This window comes from Hermetia illucens, chromosome 4 (assembly GCF_905115235.1).
Source record: "Hermetia illucens chromosome 4, iHerIll2.2.curated.20191125, whole genome shotgun sequence".
In the NCBI taxonomy this organism is placed as follows: domain Eukaryota; kingdom Metazoa; phylum Arthropoda; class Insecta; order Diptera; family Stratiomyidae; genus Hermetia; species Hermetia illucens.
The window spans coordinates 1737303-1759101 of NC_051852.1; the positions used below are offsets into that span (position 1 = coordinate 1737303).

Consider the following 21799-nt stretch of genomic DNA (forward strand, 5'->3'; position numbering starts at 1 on the left):
CAAATAATGACACGAAGCGCAGTTCGTAACAGCAGTTCGTAATACCGAAATGGCAGTCCCGCGGGGTAAACGAAGTAGAAGAAGGGAGAAAACCGCAAAAGACGACGCAGGACAGTTTTCCTTCTCCTCCGCACTTTCTGCTCGTTTCTGTACACGATCCACTTGCGTTTTATTTTCCTTGGGGGTTGTTCGCTTTCGCTAACGATGCCCACCGTAATAGAGACAAGTCCTTCGGTAACTACCCTGGCCGTACGGGTGCCGCCGTTTTTACATACAAGTTCGGCAGTATGGTTCCTCCAGCTCGAGGCCTAATTAGCTTTAACCGGCGTCACAGCGGATACCGTTCGTTACAATTATGCGCTGGTCTGGCTGGGTGAAGAGGCAGTTGCGCTTGTCTCCGACGTCCTCGAGGACTGCTGCTGTTGGACTAAAAGAGCAGCTCGTAAAACGCCTGTCAGTAAGTGAAACAGCTAAACTTAACCACTTATTGACAGAGCTAACGCTAGGTGACCGTGCGTCAAGCCAATTTCTGTGTGAAATGAAGCAATTGGATGGAAACAAAGTCGCATTGAGCTGCTACAGTCTCTGTAGCTGTAGAGGTTCCCGAAGAGCACACAAGGCATCCTCGCATGTGCGGATTCGTCGTCTCTGGGTATGTTAGCCATCACGGTAGACAAAATTCATGAGGTCCACGTGCGACCCATGGTTGAAAAAGTGCCTTGTGACAACTAAAGCTAGATGGCTCAGCTGCTGAATGGGCAGAGGCCATGTCGGTACTTTGTGTTCGGGAAGTCGGACTAGATCTGGGTCTCAATCCACTTTCTGAAATATGCGATCGGCTAGTAGGACGTCGGAACCTTCGGCAAGTACCGAGGAATGTTGATATCATCATAGATTAGCTGAAAAAAACAAAGAAATGTACCAGCCTATTCCAAAGTGCGTTCATTTATATCGCAGAAGCTCACAATTGCGAGGAAATAATTCGAAGGATTTCTTTAGCAGGCTATTTGCTGACCTTCAGACAGTCGTTGGTCTTCGCCATGGTCCCTAAACTCAATGGCATGACATTCAACACGTGTCTGGAAAAGATAGCGTTGTTGTTGATCGTTTGTCAAGTATTTCAGAGGTCAAGATCCCCGGCACCGTCGATTTTCCGACAATCGCCGAGGCCCAGAAGGACGACGCATGCAGGGCCAACTGCAAATACATATGTAGGGAGTTTCTTATCTTCGACTCAATATCCAGTTTGTACTGCGCGACTTCAGGCAAGAGTCCAAGTCCATATATTCTGGCCGATTTCCGGAAGGAAGTATTTCACGCCGTTCACGATCTGGGGCACCCAAACATTCGGATAACTAATCGGTTAGTCACCGCAAAGTATTTCTAGCCGTCTATGAACAAGGACATTAATTCTTGGGTCAGACAGTGCATCACATGTCAGATGTGCAAGAGGAGGAGATAGGAGTGTTCCCTCGGTCCACTAAGCGTTTCCACACAATCCACCTCGACATAATTGGCCTTTTGCGTGGCTCGCATCGTTTCAGGTATTTCCTCACAATCATCCATAGGTTCACGCGGTGGCCTGAGGCAATACCTCTGAAAGACATTACTGCACAATCTTGTGCGGAAACTCTCTATCGACAATGGATTCCGACAATTATAGTGGCCGCCCAGGGAATGCAGTTTGTGTCCTATTTTTTCTCAGAGTTGGGCAAACCCCCCGGCTTTAAACGCTACCGGATAATCGCATACTACCCGCAGCCCAATAGATGCTCGAAAAGTGGCACAGGACGCTGAAGGCCACTATAATGGCCCAAGACGATCCCTTTTAGTCTCAGGTCCTGCTGCTCTACTTGGCATCCGCACAGCGAGCGAGAAGAATTATCGACAAGTCCCGCGGAGCTGGTATACGGGAGGAACCTGAAACTCCCCTGGTCGGGACTTAATGCTACCGGTCTGTTGCGTTTACTCGAGGACGCAATGCCAAAGTTTGAATCCACCAGAACTGGCGTTGTGATCAACGTATCAGCGAAACCAAAAGATAAAAGCTTTCCCGTGTTTCTCAGGGAAATAATTAGTATAATCCGGAATTGGGGTCTAATTCCATGATAACTTTAAATGCTTTCATTCGAAAACACACGAAAATATAGTCATTTTCCAACGTGTTCTTGTTACTCTACATTTGTTTCTCAATTCATCATTTCCCGATTCTGTTTTTCCCATTTAAACTCCAATTTATTTGCAAACATTCATCGGAGCGAGTAAAACTTTTTGAAGAGCTCATTTGTAACCGACATCCTTCTTAATGTATGTATGCGGAGATAACCTTAATCAAACCAAGCAGTCGATCATTATTAATTCAAAGCAAATATCATAGGCCAGCGTAAGGAATATACGTTTCCGTACATATACATGTCTACATGTCCTTCTCATATGAAATGAGTTCCGACTTGGAGGACGGACTCCGAATGGGGCTATCTTCACTTTCCTCTCAGCCACATCACAAGATTAGTCCTTGCTTGGTTAGCATCCATATATATATGGGTATGCACACATTTGTGTATAAATATACGTACCAGGACTAATTTCTGAAGACTATTGCCAGGTTCCTCCGAGCCAATACAAAAATATACTCTCCAGTATCCTTGGAGAATCGATGACAAGACATGAGCGATGATGATAATGTCGATGGAATTTCCGTCCATTTTCCATTAAAATACTCATTTTCTATTTGGACTAATGCTAATTTTATGCTCTTGTGATCATATATGTATACGCCGACACACGGATGAGTTCAGGACTAGCTTGAGGTTATTGAAGTCATTGAAGTCTTTTGAAATTTGATAACTTTGTTTTAGATACAGGCTAGGTAGTAATTGAAGTTGACTATAGCATTGTATATTGTTATTGTGTTCACTTTTTAATTTTCAGTGAGGTAAGGGGTTTTTTTGGGGGGTAGGGTAGGTGAATGCATTTACGCACACAGGGTTGGACTCCCGATTAGGTACGTCGTCGAACTACCAACTAAACACCCCCCCCCCCCAATCGTCAGAGAGCTAGCCTGGAACCGTTTGTCACATTATTTTGGGCTAGTCCCCGAACTCTCCCGCCTTGCGGAGCCTTCAAATCAGGGAATTCCTTTCACCAACGGGAGGGGAGAGAAGGAAGGGAACTGTCAGTTCAAGGAACCCCCTGCCATCCGGCTCCTTCACCGGTCGAGTTCTATCTTCTTAGCAACGAGAAGGGCCCGAACGTTATGGGCAACACGGCTCTACCTGTCAGCAGTCCTCAGCATCTCTTCGACAATGTTGTCTGGGGAGAGATCCTCTGTGTATAAATAGAGCTGCTGACGAACCCCATCCCACCTTTCACAAGAAAAAAAGTGTGGTGGGCGTCGTCCACAACTACATTGCAAAACACACAATCCGGTGAACACGCCTTTCCAATCTTGTGCAGGTAAGACTGAAAACTTCCATGCCCACTTAAAAATTGGGTAAGGAAATAGTCAGTCTCACCATGGTTTCGATTTAGCCCCGCACCTAAGTTGCCGGTGAGCCGCGCAGTCCTTCTGCCTCTAGTTTCATTTTGCCATGAGAGCTGCCACTCGTCTAGAGTGCTCCCTTGCGCTTGTATATGGCCTGACGTTCCTTAGCAAGAAGGGCAACGGGGATCACTCCCGCAATCACCATCACGGCCGGTTCAGAAACAGTGCGGTACGCAGACGCCACCCGCAAAGCTCCCCGTCTCTGTACTTGCGCGAGGCGTTTGGGATATACCTCCTTGTTAAGAGCGCCAGCCCATACCTGTCCGCTTACCCGTCGCATCAATATGCCGAGTCTGCTTTGCGCCTGTTCGACAATGCGTCCAGCAACAAGCGCTGCGACATCATCTGCGTAGCCGACCAGGCGCGACTCCTCTGGCATGTCGAGTTTAAGTAGACTGTCATAGGTAGCGTTCCAGAGGTCCGGCCCTAGGATGGATCCCTGTGCTACCCCCGACGTGACCTCCATCTATCTTTGACCCTCTAGTGTTTCATAGAGCAGCGGTTCTGACGTCAAGGGGAGGAGCACCACCCGCCGAGTTTGGCGGTTATGTGCCTCTGCTCGTCGAACGGCGTCCACGAATTGCATGACAGCATCAATTGTCGATCTTCCTGCTCTAAAACCAAACTGCCGGAGAGATAAATCTCCGGCTTCAGCGAGTCTACTTCTGATGAGCTTTTCCAGCACTTTCCCAGCAGTGTCGAGCATACATAGTGGGCGGTATGAAGGCTGCAATTCGGGGTTGCCTTTCCCGCGCAAGCCTCGCAACCTTCCAACGAGCAGGGAAAATGCCCTCTTTCAGGCAAGCGTTGAATGCGCCGAGCAGTAGGTCTGGCCGGTGTTGGAATACCAGTTTGTATAGCTCTGCTGGAATACCATCGGGTCCCGGCGCCTGCTTGTTTTTCATAGAGAGGAATGCCTGTTCCAACTCTTTTATAGAGAAAAGTAGACAGTGCTCTGCGCTCTCCGCGCCGACGTCATCATCCCATATGGGGTGCGCAGGGAAAAGTGCCCTTAAGTGAACAGGGTTTCCGCAGAGCCTTGATTTTTCGGATTACCAGTTTGTAACCGAGTCCCCACGGATCCCCATTCACCTCGCGGACCAGATCTTGCGAGCTTTGCTCTTGTTTATTGCGCTGCGGAGTCTCCTTTTGGCTGATTTGTACTCCATCATTAGGTAAGGGGGTGGGACTGTTGTAGAGCATCCGAGAAGCAAGGGGAAAAAACAGAAGATATCAATGACTGTAAGGAGTATGACGCTATGTAGTGGCTCGTCATCAATTGAAAACTATTCACTTCATTGTCACACCACATTAAGATGCGTCCATGAACTCTTTATGCCTAGGACCGGACTTCCTATGAAATATTACTCCCCAATGTCATGTTGTCATATTCAAAATTCAGTTACTCTTGAAAAAATAATAAACGGCATGAAAATGTCGTCTTACGAATAAAACTTTATGACATTTTCATTATTAATAGCGGTCGAGAGCCTGTAAATTCCATGGAAACTTTCTTCGCAATGGCGGTCTCCTCACCCTCCGTATTCATCGTCACATTTTCACGGGAGTTTTATTGAATTTTAAAGCCATACCTTGGTAATATCCTGCAGAGCTCCAAGTATGTGTATGTAGATGCCGAAGAGCCTTCATACAGGTGAAATAGGATTGAATTCAGGGTTCATTTCTTTTCATTTTTTTAATGTTTGGTATTGCCGCTTTCTGGCTGGAGGCTAAACAACATTCAACGGAAATGCTCATAGTCAAGTAAGTCATTCACACTTCATGCAATTCCTATGAGATGTCGCGGAAAGTGTACAACCATCAACCCCCCTTGTTTTCTATTCATTCGGTTCTGCTCGAAAGTCCTTAGCGGAAAGCTGCAAGTCGAGGGTTGAAAAGTTCGTCGCCTGATATAAATTGAATTAGGTTTTTTTTTTTCTGGTGTACGTTTCAATAAGAGGAATGTTTACACATGAATTGCGTGCTCAGCTATGTACGCACAAGGATTTGTTGCTTTGTGAAGTAATTTGGGTGGTTGTTAACTGACTAGGAAGTAACGTCATTCATTAAATTCAACATATTGTCGGTGTCTAGTGATACTCGTTTGAGATTATTGATTATTGCCGCTTTCTCCCAGAAACTGTCCATAGACTCTACTAATATTCTATGCAGTATGACTATGTTGAGACAATATCTAAATCAAATAGTTTACAATGACCTTGCCAATGGGAATCTTACCTTGCTCCAACGTTAATACCTCCCAAGTAACTAAAAATCAGGGAGATATCACTGGAGGTATCACTAACTTCCTCCATCACGCTCAATAAAATTCCAATGTCAATTATCAAATCCATTCATTCTTGGGAAAGATTCTGCTAATCTCGTTAAAGTGTTTTCGAAATTAACCCCTTTTAATTTGTCTTCATATGCGACCTCTTACATTTAGACATGTACTGAGAAGCGCACAATCCTGCATACTCGAATACGTTAACATATATGTAGCGTATGTATCTCCTATATGCTATACCCGTACATAGTTCATTAATTCAGTAACGTGCTTATATGTAAAAGCAAACTTGTGAGTGCGGGAACCTGTTGAGACTTTCAATTCCCAAAACAGATAAGATATTCACATGTTGTTTACAGTTATGCTAAAGAAAACGATGATTTATTAAGAAGAGGATATGTGCTCCTAGCAGTCAAAAACTTGAAATTCTGAATGTAGAAAGTAGAATAAAACTTAAAAACTTTTGTCTGCCTTTCTCCATTTATATTAATCTAATCAAGACTAAATTTAATTCAAAAGAGTCTACCGAATGGACCGAAAGTGAAGTTTTCTGGATCATACCAGTTGGCTTAAAAGTTCGCACAACACAACACACAGATGGCGCCACTGGTATCAAACCCATATGATTTAGTTAACCTTAACCTTAAAAAAATACGTGTACAAATTTGACAGCTGTCCGACTATCAGTTTTTGGGATAGAGTATTTTGAATGAAACAACTTTTCTTGTTTGAAGAAAATGATAAAAAGGAATTTCGTGTGTTAATAAAGCTTACTTTTTGGCGAAAAAAATTCTGCTGAAGCAAAGGCTTAGCTTGATAAACATTATTCGAACTTTCATCATCATCATCAACGGCGCAACAACCGGTATCCGGTCTAGGTCTGTCTTAATAAAGAACTCCAAACATCCCGGTTTTGTTCCGGGGTCCACTAATTCGATATCCCTAAAAGCTGTCTAGTGTCCTGACCTACGCCATTGCTCCATCTCAGGCAGGGTCTGCCTCGCCTTCTACCATAGATATTGCCGTCTACCATAGATATTGCCCTTATAGACTTCCCTGCCTGGATCATCGTCATCCGTCATAACCTATTGAGTCGGATTTTATCCACAACCTGACGGTCATGGTATCCCTCATAGATTTCGTCGTTATATAGGCTACGGAATCGTCCATCCTCATGTAGAGGGCCAAAAATTCTTGGGAGGAATGCTTCTCTCGAATGCAGCCAAAACTCTCGACTGCTCGATCCGGACAAAGGCAATTTGTACGTCTCGGGTCGTTCTTCCCATGATGTCGATATCGTCAGAATAGGCCAGTAGTTGGGTGGACTTAAAGAGGATTGTACCTCTTGCATTTACCTCAGCATCACGGATCACTTTCTCGAGGGTCAGGATAAAGAGGACGCATGATAGGGCATCCCCTTGTCGTTAACCGTTGTTGATGTCGAATGGTCTCGAGAGTAATCCTGCTGCTTTTATCTGGCCTCGCACATTAGTCAGGGTCAGTCTTATTAATTTCGTCGGGGTACTGAATTCTCACATGGCCGTGTACAGTTTTACCCTGACTATGCTATCATAGGCGGCTTTAATGTCGATGAATAGATGATGCAACTGGTGTCCATATTCCAACAGTTTTTCCATCGCTTGCCGCAGAGAAAAAATCTGATCTGTTGCTGATTTGCCTGGAGTGAAGCTTCTTTGGTATGGGCCAATGATTTGGTGGGCGTATGGGGCTACCCGGCCTAGCAAGATAGCGGAGAATATCTTATAGATGGTACTCAGCAACGTGATACCTCTATAATTGCTGCACTGTGTGATATCTCCCTTTTTATGTATGAGACAGATAATGCCTCGTTGCCAATCGCCAGGCATTGATTCACTGTCCCACACCTTGAGCACAAGTTGATGAACCACTTGGTGTAATTGGTCGCCTCTATATTTAAAAAATTTGGCTGTAATTCCATCGGCTCCTGGCTACTTATAGTTTAAACGACACCAATCAATCGATACCAGTAAAAAAAACAGCGTAGGGAAAAGTCGAGAGGAGACGATAACAGCACATCAGTTTCATGAAATTTTAAGGGATATTGATTGAAAAGTGTGGGGTGGGTACGCGGTTAAATGTTCAATTTCCAGTTTAGCTTCGAATTAGAGATTGTACCCAGATAATTTACATTGGAGGAAATAACCAGTCTTTATTCATTCAGTCGCTGGAGCTGGATTTCGGGCAACTTTGTCTTAGTGGTAAATAGCATGAGTTCCATTTTGATTGGAATTATGTGAGTCTGCATTTTACGGTTACAGGCACACCGTTCCAAAAGCTTCTTCCATGATGCCACTCGTAACGGGGAGAAACACCCCTGACACTAATATCACCAAGCCGTCAGCTTTCGCCATCATCTTAATCCCGCTCCTGTCCAATATCCGCAAAATTTCGTCCATTACTATTAACCGTGCTTGCGTGACTCTGTTCACAGTTCTAGTCAAATACCTCCCAGATCTGACTAGATTATCATGGTTCTTAGCATAGATATTATCCAATGTATAAGATACGCCTCCAATCCAATACCGGTCAAGGCTTCCTTGATGGCGTTGGTATTTGAAAGGTCCCCGGAAGGCAACTAGAGTATACTGCTTGTATTTAACGCTCGATAGTGCCAATTACCACCTGGTGAGCGGTTTTTGTGAATTCGCCTTTGAGGCAGGCGTGCTGGGACTTAGAGAAGGGCGTTCTCTCCATAATCGTCCTTAAGTAGATGTCCAGATGCGCTCTAGGGTCTCTAACACGAAAGAGGCTGATTGGTCGAAAGTTCATTGCGGACTCATGGTCATGCCTTGCCTGCTTTCGATATAAAAACCATCCGTGCGCGTTCCCATGACTGTGATCTCAAAGAGATACAGCTCCGGTAAGTCTCGACAAGTCACAACTCTTTCTTCCTGCTTCTGTAGCATGTCTAGCTTATGCTATTTTGGCCCAGAGATTTATATGTTCAAAAGCTGTTTATAGCCAGCTGATCTCATCCAGGGCAGCTACATACTATCTAAGCAAGGCACTGACTCACAGTCCTCTTCGCTGGCTCTGATCCAACAGCACGAAGGTTTCACCGGAAGATTTCGTCCAGGAGCTTTCCGACTTTTTAAGAAAGGATAGGCTCCCATGCCCCTTGGATAGAATATTATTGAACCTTGCAGATTCGCTGGTGCTTCCAATATTCTGACAATAGTCTAACTAGGTCCACCTCTTGGCAGTCAAATATTGCAGTTATTTTCGTGAAGCTATGTAAGCCGACAAAATATACACGTTCTCTGCCACTGTCTGCTCTAGTTTGACCACGATTAGGTCGCTAAAATTCAGATCCGGACACAGAAAAGTGTGTAGACTCTTCATCGCAAGGATACATGTTCTAGGTCTCTCCCGATCAACGTCTCTTGGGCTATGAAATGAATGACAATATTTGCTTCGGAACCCTTTGATAGTTCGGTCGCCTCCAATCCAGGGCGATGCCGATGTCTTCCTGTAGGAGGATTCGAAATAGGGGATGAATGCAGTGTGTTCACCTTTTGAGTCCACCTTTGGCCTCAACACTAGTTCACACCTGCCTCGCTAGTTTGCCGCTAGCAAGATTGCTGTCCGCCAGTGCCACATGTAAGTGGTTTCTAGCCAAGTCAGTGAGGATTTCGCAGCTTGTGGGTCGTCGGCTAGTTTTTTGCAGAAGTTGCTTACCGTCCGATCCCTTGCATACTGTGATCCGCTTGTGTTCGGCCTGTTTTGAGATTGATTGCGCTGGGCTCTGCCAGGCCATTCCCGTTATATTCTTCACTAATCACCTGGTACCTGGACCTGCCTCCTTATTCATAGCAATCTTGCTTAGAATAGGTTCTGGTACTGACTCTCGAGCAGGACTCCGGTTGACCTCCGCTTCTTAGCCGGTTGCCGGTGATTGACATTCTTGTCCTCCTAGCTTTTCAGGGAGCCCCGACATCGACGGTTTCGAGGTCGAAGTACTAGGGCTGGTACTCCCTACACTCAGCTCGGCAGCATCTGGATTCCAAGCTGAAAACCACTAGTCCGTCTGCCGCCTCATTCTGGGAAGTCCCTGCGATTGTTTGCAGCGCGGTGGTGCTACGACTGGGGCCGACTACACTGCCCTCAGCGGCTACTCTCTCCTGGCTGGGTACCAGCAGCTCGATCCGACAAACAGGTAGACGATTTTGATAAGGTTCTGTTTTGTACAAAACTCCGATGACGTTTGATGCTGTATTCCAGTATTCGCTTTCCACTTTTGAGCCCCTCGATCGCACACATCCAAACAGTTGCACCCTTAATAGAGCGAACAGGGACATATCACTTTCAATTAATAACCATTTGCATAAAGGTGTATTCATCTTACTAAAAATCTCAGTTGACATCGTACATCATCATCAGAATGCCACCAACTGGTGACTGCATTGCGCACTCATTACTTCCGTTACATAGAACTGCAACCTTCCAGATCCACTGTATAATATGTAACATATGGCTGGAAAAATAGGATATTCATGCACTGATGCATACTTGATTTCGTATAGGGACTATGCAAGTCGTCCCTTCCGACTTTCAGCGTTCATATCTTGGACTCGTTAGCTTAATGTATTTTTACTCCTTGCAGACACGTACTCGTTTGAACCTTCTATTTGGAAATGCAATCCTGCGACTACTACGGTTCCTACGTATCTTCCTACGTTTGTCTACCGATTACCGAGTGCCGAGTACTTCTACACAATTCACGGTTGACTGCTCACGTGTAAAATGTGTTGCCCACAACAAATGTCAGGATTATACAATGGGATAAAAGGATAAGGTCATATTGGAGGCAAGGAAATCGTAGGGATGCAATGCAAGTATGTGGCGTATATTGTTAATTTTCGCAAACAATTCACCAGTCTGTCATTCGTGCAGTGATTAAATGTGAGTATAACAATTACTGTTTTGTTTGGATGCTCTTAAAAAGGTGAAGTCTGGAGAGACTTCTCAATGGAGTTGGTTAACCAGAATATGCCCTTTTTAATAAGACGGGATCTTCTGTTTTGGGCAAAGATTGTGGAACTTGGGGTTTGAAGAGAATATGAATTTCATACAAATGCATATCTCTGTTTCTTTCAGGTACTGTTCATCCTTCCAGAAGGTAAGTATCGGTTTAGAAATTGGGGTTGGTTATTTGAAGAGAATTAGTTATTAAATGAGTCCCTTGGCCCGAACGGAAAGTAGCCAAGCCCACTTATTTTATTTGGTTTTCTCACTGCCGTAGCATCACCCAAAAATTCAAAACTGACAAACGGAGCTTGTCTGGTTGCCGCACCAGTTGTCCTAAGAAAACCTCATGGATTCTATTTCTACCTGCGAATCCTTGGCTAAAAGAAAAAGCAACCAAAGGTGGGTAACATGTGGACTACATTGAATCCTCAACTGCCATGGCATCCGAGGTTTCATTTTCCTCTACGAAGTTGTGATCAAACGACATCAGCATTCGTGAAGGATGTTTTTTGTGATTGGTGGAGCTCTCGATATTCGTCTTTTTCTTGGGTATCTCAAATTTTGCACCAGATCCTCTAGCATATAGCTCCTTTGACCCCCTTGATCTGTTGAGCATTGGACTTCAAACTTTGGTTTTAGCTAATTTTTTGGTCGTGGTTTTTTTTTAAGTTTACGTTTTGAACTTACTTCGCTCTAACTTTGCGGACCAATCCAACCTTCCCAGCTGCGTGACATTACAACGTACCGATTTTCATAGAATCAATCCACGCTTCTGATCATAATCGGTAGCTTCAAATTTCCCAACGTGTTGTCAAACTTCCTTCCGGTTGTGAATCCATTGTTCGTGTTAACACCAAAGAGATCAAGGGAAAACCTGTATCAGACTGGACTCACCTTTCAAGAGGTTCTGGCTCACCGACCTCATCATGTCCACTCCCTGGGATGGGGTTCAACGGGAGATGGATATTAATGAATGATTATTGTTTCCCTCTTGAAAAATTCTGACTGCTCAGCGGCCGGCGTGCAAGTTGGTTGAGGTGCTAATCGCTCTCTCTCATCTTGATTACAGGGACTTGGGGCAGGATTTATTTTCTCTCGAGACTCGTGGTTGGGATCGCTGGTGCTTAATCGCCCACTTTCCTCTTCGTTCGATATTTTCTTGTCGAACAACATAGATGGCTCGTTATAAGAGGGGTCTTACAGCTGTACTTTGGAGGCTCCACTAAGTTTCACGTTGGGAGGTCTGGTCACTTAAAGAGACATTCATGACAATGCCAGAATGGGTACGCTCAATGAACTCCTTGGTTCTTTTAGGGCCCAACCCACCGTATCCCCTCATATGTAAACCAAACCTTGAGAGAGATTCTGGGCCAGGAAATTTTAAAGTTTGTAGGACTAAAAAGTGAAGTCAATAGGATTTGTCGTCGATATTCTTTCTACAGTAAAATATGAAAATAGAAAACACTATTTCGCCTAAAACTGAAGATTAAAATCTATTTGACTTGAAGTGCATCAACACATCAGAAAAATGCATGTGGCAGACAGACAGACAATAAACCGTTTTATTTTACATAAAACCTTAAAAAGGGACTGAATTAAACACTGATCAATTCCAGATTGACTTTATAATCGTATTATTTGTGCACAAAAAATAAATATAGATAAGAACTATTCATAATTTTATTATTGATCCCACGTTGCTGTCACCAAACTACCCCCTAATTGTCTCTCTGTTTGCTACACTAGCGCATCCAAAGTTGATGGGTATTTTTAATTTTTATTACAGTTAAGTACTACGCCCCATCTGACTTGACGAACCGCTTTGTAAACGTTTAATTAAAAAACTACTACACACCCTTAAATTCACCGAATACCATAGTCCATTAGATAAAATAATAAAAGAAAATTGATGAACTGCTTCAACTTTTTTCAAGGAGCCCTAGCCCCATCATTATTCAGTAGCCAAAAGTTAGCATAAAACTTTATAGTAAAATATTGGGAAAGTTCTGAATTTTCAACGGAAAAGTTTGAATTTGAAATAGAAAATTCTCAAATTTGTGGCATCTCTGCCAAACCGTACACACTCGCCAACAGATGTGCAGCGAACTTCACGTCGCGCACGCAAGCAAATGTTGTTACCGTGTGCCGTCTTCTAGCTCGAGCATTTCTTCTTTTCGTTTCATCAGTCGTCCTTTGCGGACGCCTCGCTTACATAATTGCAGTCCGAACTGGGCAATGTTCAAAAATCGCACACAGATATTTACAATAAATTGTACTTTCTAGAAAACGTTTGCTTTTTCTTTTTCTCTTGCGAGCAAATCATGGCAATCTGGCTCAACAATTTTTGTGATGCATTGAAACATATCAGCCGCTGGAGTTCTCTTAATTGTGCTTTGGACCGATAATTTACACTTCGACGCAGCGCTACAGGACGTAAAGTGATCCCACCACCTATAGTTTAGTAAATTCTGCAACAAAAACCGCACCGTTTCAGCGATTCCTACGCACGCTAGGCAACGCATTATCAAAAATGGCAAGAGACAATGATGTGAAATGTGGCGAAGATGTCGCAGTAGTGGCGTCAAGCAAGCTTCCACCATTTTGGAGTGACTAGCCGCAGTTATGGTTTCATCAAATTGTATTAGGTCTGACGATTTGAAGTAACATCTGACGGCGCATAAGATGGCTCTGATTTTCGCAAAATTTCTGACACCCCCGAGAGATACAAAGGGCTAAAAGCACGTATCTTAAAATGCTTTGCAGAATCAGCAGAGCAGAAGCTGGAGACCATGTTGAATCGACTGGAGCTCGGAAATAAGAAGCCTTCGCATTTATACAGGCAAATGACAGATCTGGTTGGTGCGAATGCCTCAGAAGACCTCCTCTAAGTCAAATGGCTTATCCTGCTCCCACAAAATGTACGCAATATTCTGAAAATATTTAAAACCGACAGCACGCGTGAACTTCTAGATGCAGTTGATACCATCGCCGACTTTCCAATTTAGCCCTCCTCTTTCGCTGTGAGTGCAGCCCCAAATATTCTCGAGATTGCGATTCTGAATCAGAGTTTTCGGAGATAAAAGGGTTGTTATCTCAACTCATTGCTTTTTCGATAGAGATCTTGACAAGCAACCACCAAATTTAAACTAATAAAGCTGCTGCCTGGCTATTGCTGCTGCCTGGCTGTATGCAGAAGAAGATATCCCAAAGACGATAGTTACTACGGCATTTGGGCTTTTCAAGTTCGTCGGGATGCCTCTAGGTCTTAAAATGCGACATAAACGTTCCAGAGGTGCATGTCCAACATTCTTGGACATCTAAATTTTATCACTATCTACTTGGATGATCTTCTCATCTGCTTTTTCTTCTTTTCTTACCAGCACGTGCGTGAGGCTCATGGAGGACCTCGGACGTAGTGAAACTTCATTCGTACATGTCAAAGGACATTTCTACAAGTAGGCTTGGAAAAGTCTGAAGTTAGTTTGGAAAGTTCTGAAAAAAGTTTGAAAAATTCAGATTTAGTTTAGAAAATCCTAGATCCAAGATCCTAGGGCTGCAAATTGAATGCTGCCTCCAAAGTTGAGCTGATTTTCGTGCTGATAATGCCGATAATACCCGGACATACAGTTGTGTGAAGTGAGGCTAGCTTACATGCTTGCATAGGTTGCATAGCGAACATTGGTCTAACGATAACAACCTATATATGTTCACATTTCCATATGAAGCCTAATCCCATATGTCGAGACAAAGGTTCGCCTGCGCAGCCCATAAACTGTGAGACTTCATTTCATCTTAGCCAGGAATATTTACTAAATTTTTAAGCGAATATAACTAAATATGCGATAAACCCCTTCCTCCAATTCAAACGATGTTATCCCTTCGAAAACAACTATGACAAGCACTTGCAGCCAGTAAACAGAATAAACGGAATAAAATTTCTGTCAACTACTAACCGTACCCTCATAAAAATTAAAGAGTTCTTGAATATTAAAGAAACATTATGGCCACCAAATTAGTCCCTGGAGACATTGTTTACAGCCTGATACCTTGTCATTCTAAGATTGTCCTGAAGAAATACGATAACTTCCTGGCATTAGGTCTTTTTTTGCATCCCCTGAGGATAATTCTTGGGCGAATAAAGGATTAAAATGTACTAAAAGATTTTCATAATTTCAACTCTTTCATTATGGAAATTTCTGTACTTTCGGCAAGGAACATCCTGTTTTTGCCGAGAACGAAAGTTAATTTATATCAATTAGCAGAACAATTGGAGTGATGTCTCCTGAAGTAGAGCTTGTCTTGGAGATGATCATTTTTAATAAACTCAATAAGTTTTCCGGAATTTAAAGTACCACCTCCGGTGAACATGCACAGGTTCCCATCAGCGGAGTTTATAGGAAATAAAGCACAATTCTACCGTCAATTCCCCATAATTGTTTCAATGGCAATTCCCAGGACGATTTGAGGTTTTTACGATAGCCTCCGCAAAAGCCGGCATGGTTAGTCCGTTTACAGTGGCCTGCGGTTTTTTCCCACATAATCCAAGTATATAAACAAAACAAAAACACAAAAACCCATTTTACTCGTTCACAATGAATACAATTTACATTGCCCATTACCATAACGAACTCGTATTATTTTGGAAAATATCAACAAAGTGGGCTGGTGTCCGTGTATATTGCAATTTATGGAATTTTTACTTAATTTGTTTTCGAAAAACAGATATAAGCACACCTGAATCCTGGCTCCATATTTAATAGTAATTAAATCGGTATTTTAATAAATTTACCGATGGGAATTCAACGTGTGTTGTTTGATATACCATTGTGCCCCCTGAGAGACGTATTTCGTTTAAAATTCAAACTGGAGTTTAAAATTAACAACTCGTCAAGGACAAAATATCTTTCAGGGCGCATATGATTCAGTAAAATCCTCCATTGCTTAAGATACCCCCTTCTTCCAACGTTGCTAAGGAGCAAGACATATACGGACTTAGCAATCACAAGCTGATAGTAAAACATAACCCCAACGAGCTCTATTGCCATTAATCTATTTGATTTTCCCGAAGTATGTTCTGCTCATCAATTGATTATCCTTGCACCACCCATGACGTCATTATCGTTTCAGCTTCCAATTCGAATGCCATATGTTCCTCAAATCGAATCCCAATTTTCGTCTCCCTCCACGTAAAGGCGTATTTCGCAGATACTTTCGAATCAACTTTCAGTACGCACTGCACCCTGTCATAGCATTTGTTTTACAACCCTCATGCATTTTTTATCACTTCAGGATCATGTGACACAAATAATTGAGAGAAGCACATGAGCTGCATAAGGTCATTGCATCACTAAACAATTGGTGGATGAATTGGTGAATTGCTTGTTGATCAAAAGTTCGGACGACACAAAATTTTGTCGCGTGTCCTTACCCATATTCTGTACCCTTGCACGGTGAGGAGTGCGAACGTTAGCCATTATTTTCCCGAACCATACGAATTGCCAATTTAATGTCTCAGTTTTCTATTTTATGCTCTTTCCTTGCCATTTCATTCAATTAAGATACGAATATTGCCGGAGGATACGCTGGAGTCAAATTCGTCCGTTGAATATTCAAAAACCGATAAACTGGTAATGGTTGGAAAAGCGTACATGGGGATGTTGACTAGTTTCAGGTGTACAAATAAATAACAAATATTTATTAAAGTTGATAAGTTTTCTATGTACAACGTGCTAGACAAACTGAATTTAAAATGTTATTCTGTCGTCAGAGACTTGATAAATTTCAAAAACAAATGATTGCCTAATCATCATCATCATCAACAGGGCAACAACTTGTATAAAGCGTCGCAAAAATAACAGCAAACTGGTTCCAGAAGAAATGGAGTCAGCATACAAGGACCGTCGGCGACCGAATCAGCAACCAGATCAGATGGAGCACCACCCTCAGTTACGGAGAACCTTCAAATTGTAACCTTGAAGAACCAGAATGGAACCCTGCTCTGCAAACGAGAGGAGAAATTCGACAAGAACAAGTCCCTGGAGAAGCCGCTCCGGAGACTGCAAGTAACGATTGCTTCACTTGAGGCTATTCGGACAGCGTTGGGGAGTCCATGCACGAAAACGGCCACCAGTCCAATGACACTGCAACCTGGTCAGCAGCCACAGGAACAGCACCATTAGCACGTGCATTGGCCTAATCAAAACACACGGCGGAATCAACAAAGATGCGATCAGCCGCCTCAACCAAAACAGCCACAGCAGCAGCCACCTTCATAAAATGGACAACAACAACAAGCACCGCGAGGTGCAAGTAAGTACCAAAATTCCTCCAATTGTAGTTGCAGAGTTCGCTTTTAGGGTCACCCAGATTATCATATTCAACTCCGTCCCCGTGGACCAAGGAAGATATCAGGAAGTTCCAGCAACCAAATCCTCCGCGAAATTAAAGAGGTCTACTCCGTGACCATAGACTTTCTTGTAAAGAACCTGGCGAAGTTTTTCACCTTTACATTCCCTTCCACACCACACCACACTTGCACCTCACAGGAGATTGCCGATGACTTAAAGGTCCATGACATCTCTAGCATGCTTTCCATCAAACCCTCCCCCATCACAACGAAGGCTAAGCAAGAGGGCCTTAGAATCAGTCTATGGTTTGTTACTTTTCACGCCTCTTTCTAGACCGACGATCTCACACCAAATAGAGATAAAGCGTTAAAACCCACTTTGGTCGGCTTCGAGTCGATCTTCAAGCAGCAAATTCTGCAGTGCAAAAACTGCCAGCGTTTCGGACATGCGGCACGGTACTGTTACCTTCAATTTCGCTGCATCACACACGGGTCAGGTAAGTACTCCAAGATGCCAAACGGAAGTCCCAAGTGTGCGAACTGCGGGGTCAGCGACCACTCTGCCAACTACCTCAAGTTCTCTCATTCTGGCAAAGTTAGGGCGAAAATGAATGCCATAAAGCGGAGCCCCTCTATCTCGATCCAGCCCAATAAACCTCGCGCGATATCAACGGCCATCCCTTCCTTTTGTCGACGCTCTCCGAAGCGATAACACAACTTTACCCACTTCTTAAGCCCCTACCAACCGAACTATCCCTGATCCTCGGCCATTTGCTGAACAATTTCGACAGTTTATGACGGTGTTTGACAAAATGTTGAACCATCTGGCATCTAATAATTGATGTTAGGATCATTGAACTGAACATCAACTCTTTCGGTCGGGCTCGTAGACACGAGTTCGAGCTGTTACTCGGTAAACACAACCTGGAGGTAATGCTCCTGGCTGTACTTACCGTTTTAGGGGCCCATTTCCTCACCACCCACCTTTTTCTTTCATATAATTCCCTTAAATCCCCGGAGGCAACTACCGCCTCTATCGAAACCATATTCGGCTCCATCTACGTCGTTTCCCTCTATTTTCCTAATCAACTTCGATTAACGTTCGACCTCTCTACCATTAGGTCATTCTGCGGAAACCAACTGGGGCGTGATTACCATTATTTATGAATAGAAATGTTGTTTTAGAAAAAATTAAACAAAAAGCCTACAGCCGTTTACATTAGAAACACTCAATTTAGAAAGACCAACCCTCAAAAGTCAGAAAATGTCGTTAGCTTATATATAAGTCCGAAACTGAGCCCAGGTTCGGATCCGAACTACAACGAAGAATGCGGCAACAGAAAAAGGACTACAATTTTGGAACCTGGAACATGCGCTCCTGTTCAAAACTGTCGTTCTTAGAACACCCACCCACAGGAGAGAGGTATATTATTTTCAAGGGAGAAAAAGCCTGGACCGCGCTAATGCGGCATGGCTTTAATCGTCCACAATAATCAACAACAACAAATAACCAACAGAAGACAAGGACAACTTGGAGATAGTCGTTAGCGAATTCAAAACAAAAATTTAAGAAGAATTGGTAACCCATGGAAGCAGGCTCGGAATTCGTTTACAGCTGAAACATGGAAATCTCATAAATTCACTACCTTTACTGCAGGATTTACTGACGAACATGGGTATCACCAGATGAGACACCTTTCAGCCAGATTAGTCACGTCCTCATTGAGAAACGAATTGGACCGCGGGGCAAATTGAGACAGCGATCAATATTGCCTCAGAGCAAGGTGTCCACGTCGGATAACGATTAATAAGAGAAGCAGATTCACCCCGGCTATAAGATCCGATATTGAAAAGCTCCAGAAGAAGGAATGCGTCGGAGCGTTAGAAGAACAAATTTTGGAGCCGCTGAACCAAAACCAGAAAGCCGATAGCTTGACGTGAGGTGGAGTTAACTTGAAGCAATCAAGACAGCTGCTGAAAAAACCACCGAATACGAACTATGGCGCAAAAGGAATGAATGGTTTGACGAAGAGTGCCAGCAGGTCATCTATTAGAAAAGAATCGCAAAGGATACGGTAGCCCACCTTAAGCTGAGTAATATTAACTACGAGGAGTGGTTTGCAAACACCGGACAAGCAGCATCTGAATATCTGGACGCGATCATTGATATCAAGAAGCTGCACTACTGGCCTCCAAATGACATGATGCCAATGTACCCTACTGGAGTTCGCAAGTCAGGATTGGAGTTCCTTTGTAATCTGTATTGCCTTGTGAAAATTTGACAACAAGGCCCTACGTGACTTTGAAGAATCCATAGAGAATATAAGGGACTTCCCGGCGGTAAACAAGCTATGTGCATTCCTTTTAAAAAAGTGCCAACTGCTGATTGGAATTAAATCACAACCAACAAAGTTATCAAAAACCTGGTTCTACAGGACAGAAAAATATCTAATATTTGCTTGCGGTGACTTCAAGAAACTCACGATCGAAGAAAGATGTCAACGCACAAAACGAGAAAAATTGTGTCTTAATTGTCCAGCGCATACCGACTCCACTAGCGAAGGTTTTACGAGCTCCAGTTGCCGCTAAAACTGTTCCATAAGCATATTGCCGAATTTCCAGTCCAGTAATAAACTAAGAATGGAGGCCTATGTAATGGGTTCGCTCACGACTTTTCTTCAGAATGAAAGATCGGTCCTACGTAAACCAAAATGTACTCTAAACCTGAAACTAGCTGATCCCAAATTTAATACCAAGCCAGAGACCGACATAATTCTAGGAATGGAGGTCGCTGAGGAGATAACTGGACGCCAAGTCGTTACTAGGTCAATTAGGACAAGTACTGTTGGCCAAAGTGAACCTTCACAACACTGAACTCAGATTTACAAAAGACACTCCAGCGTTTCTTTAACTCTGATGACACGACCGAGAAAGTGCTCCCAACGTATCAATGTGAAATTAGTTACCAGAGCTCAATAGTCTGGGAAGCAGACGGTAGATATGCTGTAACACTTCCCTTGAAAGATGATCCTAATTTTAGGTAACTCCAGAAACCAAGCGTTTGCTTATTTTGTTCAGTTGGAAAGGTCGGATCGGAATCCGGATCTTCGACGTTCCTACCAAAAACATTGCAGGAGTATATTGATCTGGAACACATGCCACAAATGGCCCCATATGTATGGGATGATCAGAACGTACTATCTTCCTCACCATCCGGTTATCAAGTTGGAAAGCTCCACCACAAAAGATTGCCCAGTGTTTAATGTCTCTGCGACAACAACGACCGGGGTCAGTCTGAACGATAAACGAACCTAAGATGTTCCGGATGATTAGGATGCAATGCTGTCTCCAGGATTGTCAACGTATACTGCACAGACCAGCCAAGGAAGTGATATTTTTTTGGAGAAGCTCCTTCTACGCTCCTGCTCGTCAAGCCACTCTTCCAGCTAGAGCGTGGCATCTTACGGCGGAGAAACCAAGGACAGAATTTTATATCGATAATTTGCTAAGGCGAGGAGGGGTAGGTGGTCATAAAAGAAACGATGAACACGTTCGGAGAATTTAACCTGCGCAAGTGGGCATCGGATGATTCTAACCTTTGAAGCGGTATATCAGAAGAACCTAAGGAACTGAGATTACACCAGTTTACAGTTGCCATCCTTGGTCTGATACTTACTCCTATCGATAACTTTCGCTTGATCTACTCAGAAAGCTGAAGAAATTTCGTTTCAATCGGTATAGCGTTTCTGAGAAAAGTGCCTGTGACAGACAGACAGACAGACAGATTCTTTCGGATCCTCACAGGACGTGAAAAGGCAAAAAGGCCTCTCACCGGCAAAAGGGAAGTCAAACAAATTTACCAAAAACGTGGAAACTGCGGCGCAGGCTCCAATCGACCCAAGGGAGGCAAAGCCTCAAAAAGAAACCAAGGAAGCATGGACCAAGGTTGGCGGAAGGAAAAATACGACACAGAAAAGAAGATTACGGCCCGAATTAATCACCATCTCAAAAAAAGGGGATATGACTTACGCCGATATCCTTAGGAAGGTCAAATCCGATTCTGAGCTGATGGACCTAGGAGGAAACGTCAGTCGAATCAGACGCCCCCAAAAAGGAGATTTGATTCTGGAGCTGAAGAAGTCTCCGGGTAAAATGGTGGAAAATTTCCTCGGCAAGGTGGAGAAGTCCTTAGGAGAAGAAGCTCAAGTACGGGCCAGAAAGCAGGAAATTGTCATACAATGTAAGGACATTGACGAAATCACGACCAAAGAGGATATCCGCGACGCCTTAGAAAAGCAGTTCGAACCACTTGGCTTGCAAGATTCCGCAATCACGGGACTGAGGAAGGCATACGGAGGCACGCAAACGGCAATCATAAGCTTACCAGTTGAAGCAGCGTTCAAACTGCTGGCGGCTGGAAAAATAAAAATAGGTTGGGTCGTTTACCGACTCAGGGAGCAGGTGTCCCTTAAGCGCTGCTTTAGATGCCTGGAATTTAGCTACATAGGGGCGAAATGCACCGGTGACTGTGATAGGTCAAAAAGTTGCTGCCATAATCAGCAAGCCTTATCGCAACAATAAGAGCGGTGCCTGGACTGCAGATGTAACTGGC

General features: G+C 43.6%; 1 protein-coding gene across 1 annotated transcript in view; it reads left to right on the forward strand.

Annotated features, from left to right (window-relative positions):
- Positions 1-21799, forward strand: part of LOC119656208 (piggyBac transposable element-derived protein 4-like) — a 123984-nt gene that overhangs the window by 41255 nt on the left and 60930 nt on the right. The window contains exon 2 of the mRNA XM_038062599.1: positions 10971-10992. Coding sequence (XP_037918527.1) covers positions 10971-10992 — 22 coding nt within the window. The remainder of the gene's footprint in view (positions 1-10970; positions 10993-21799) is intronic.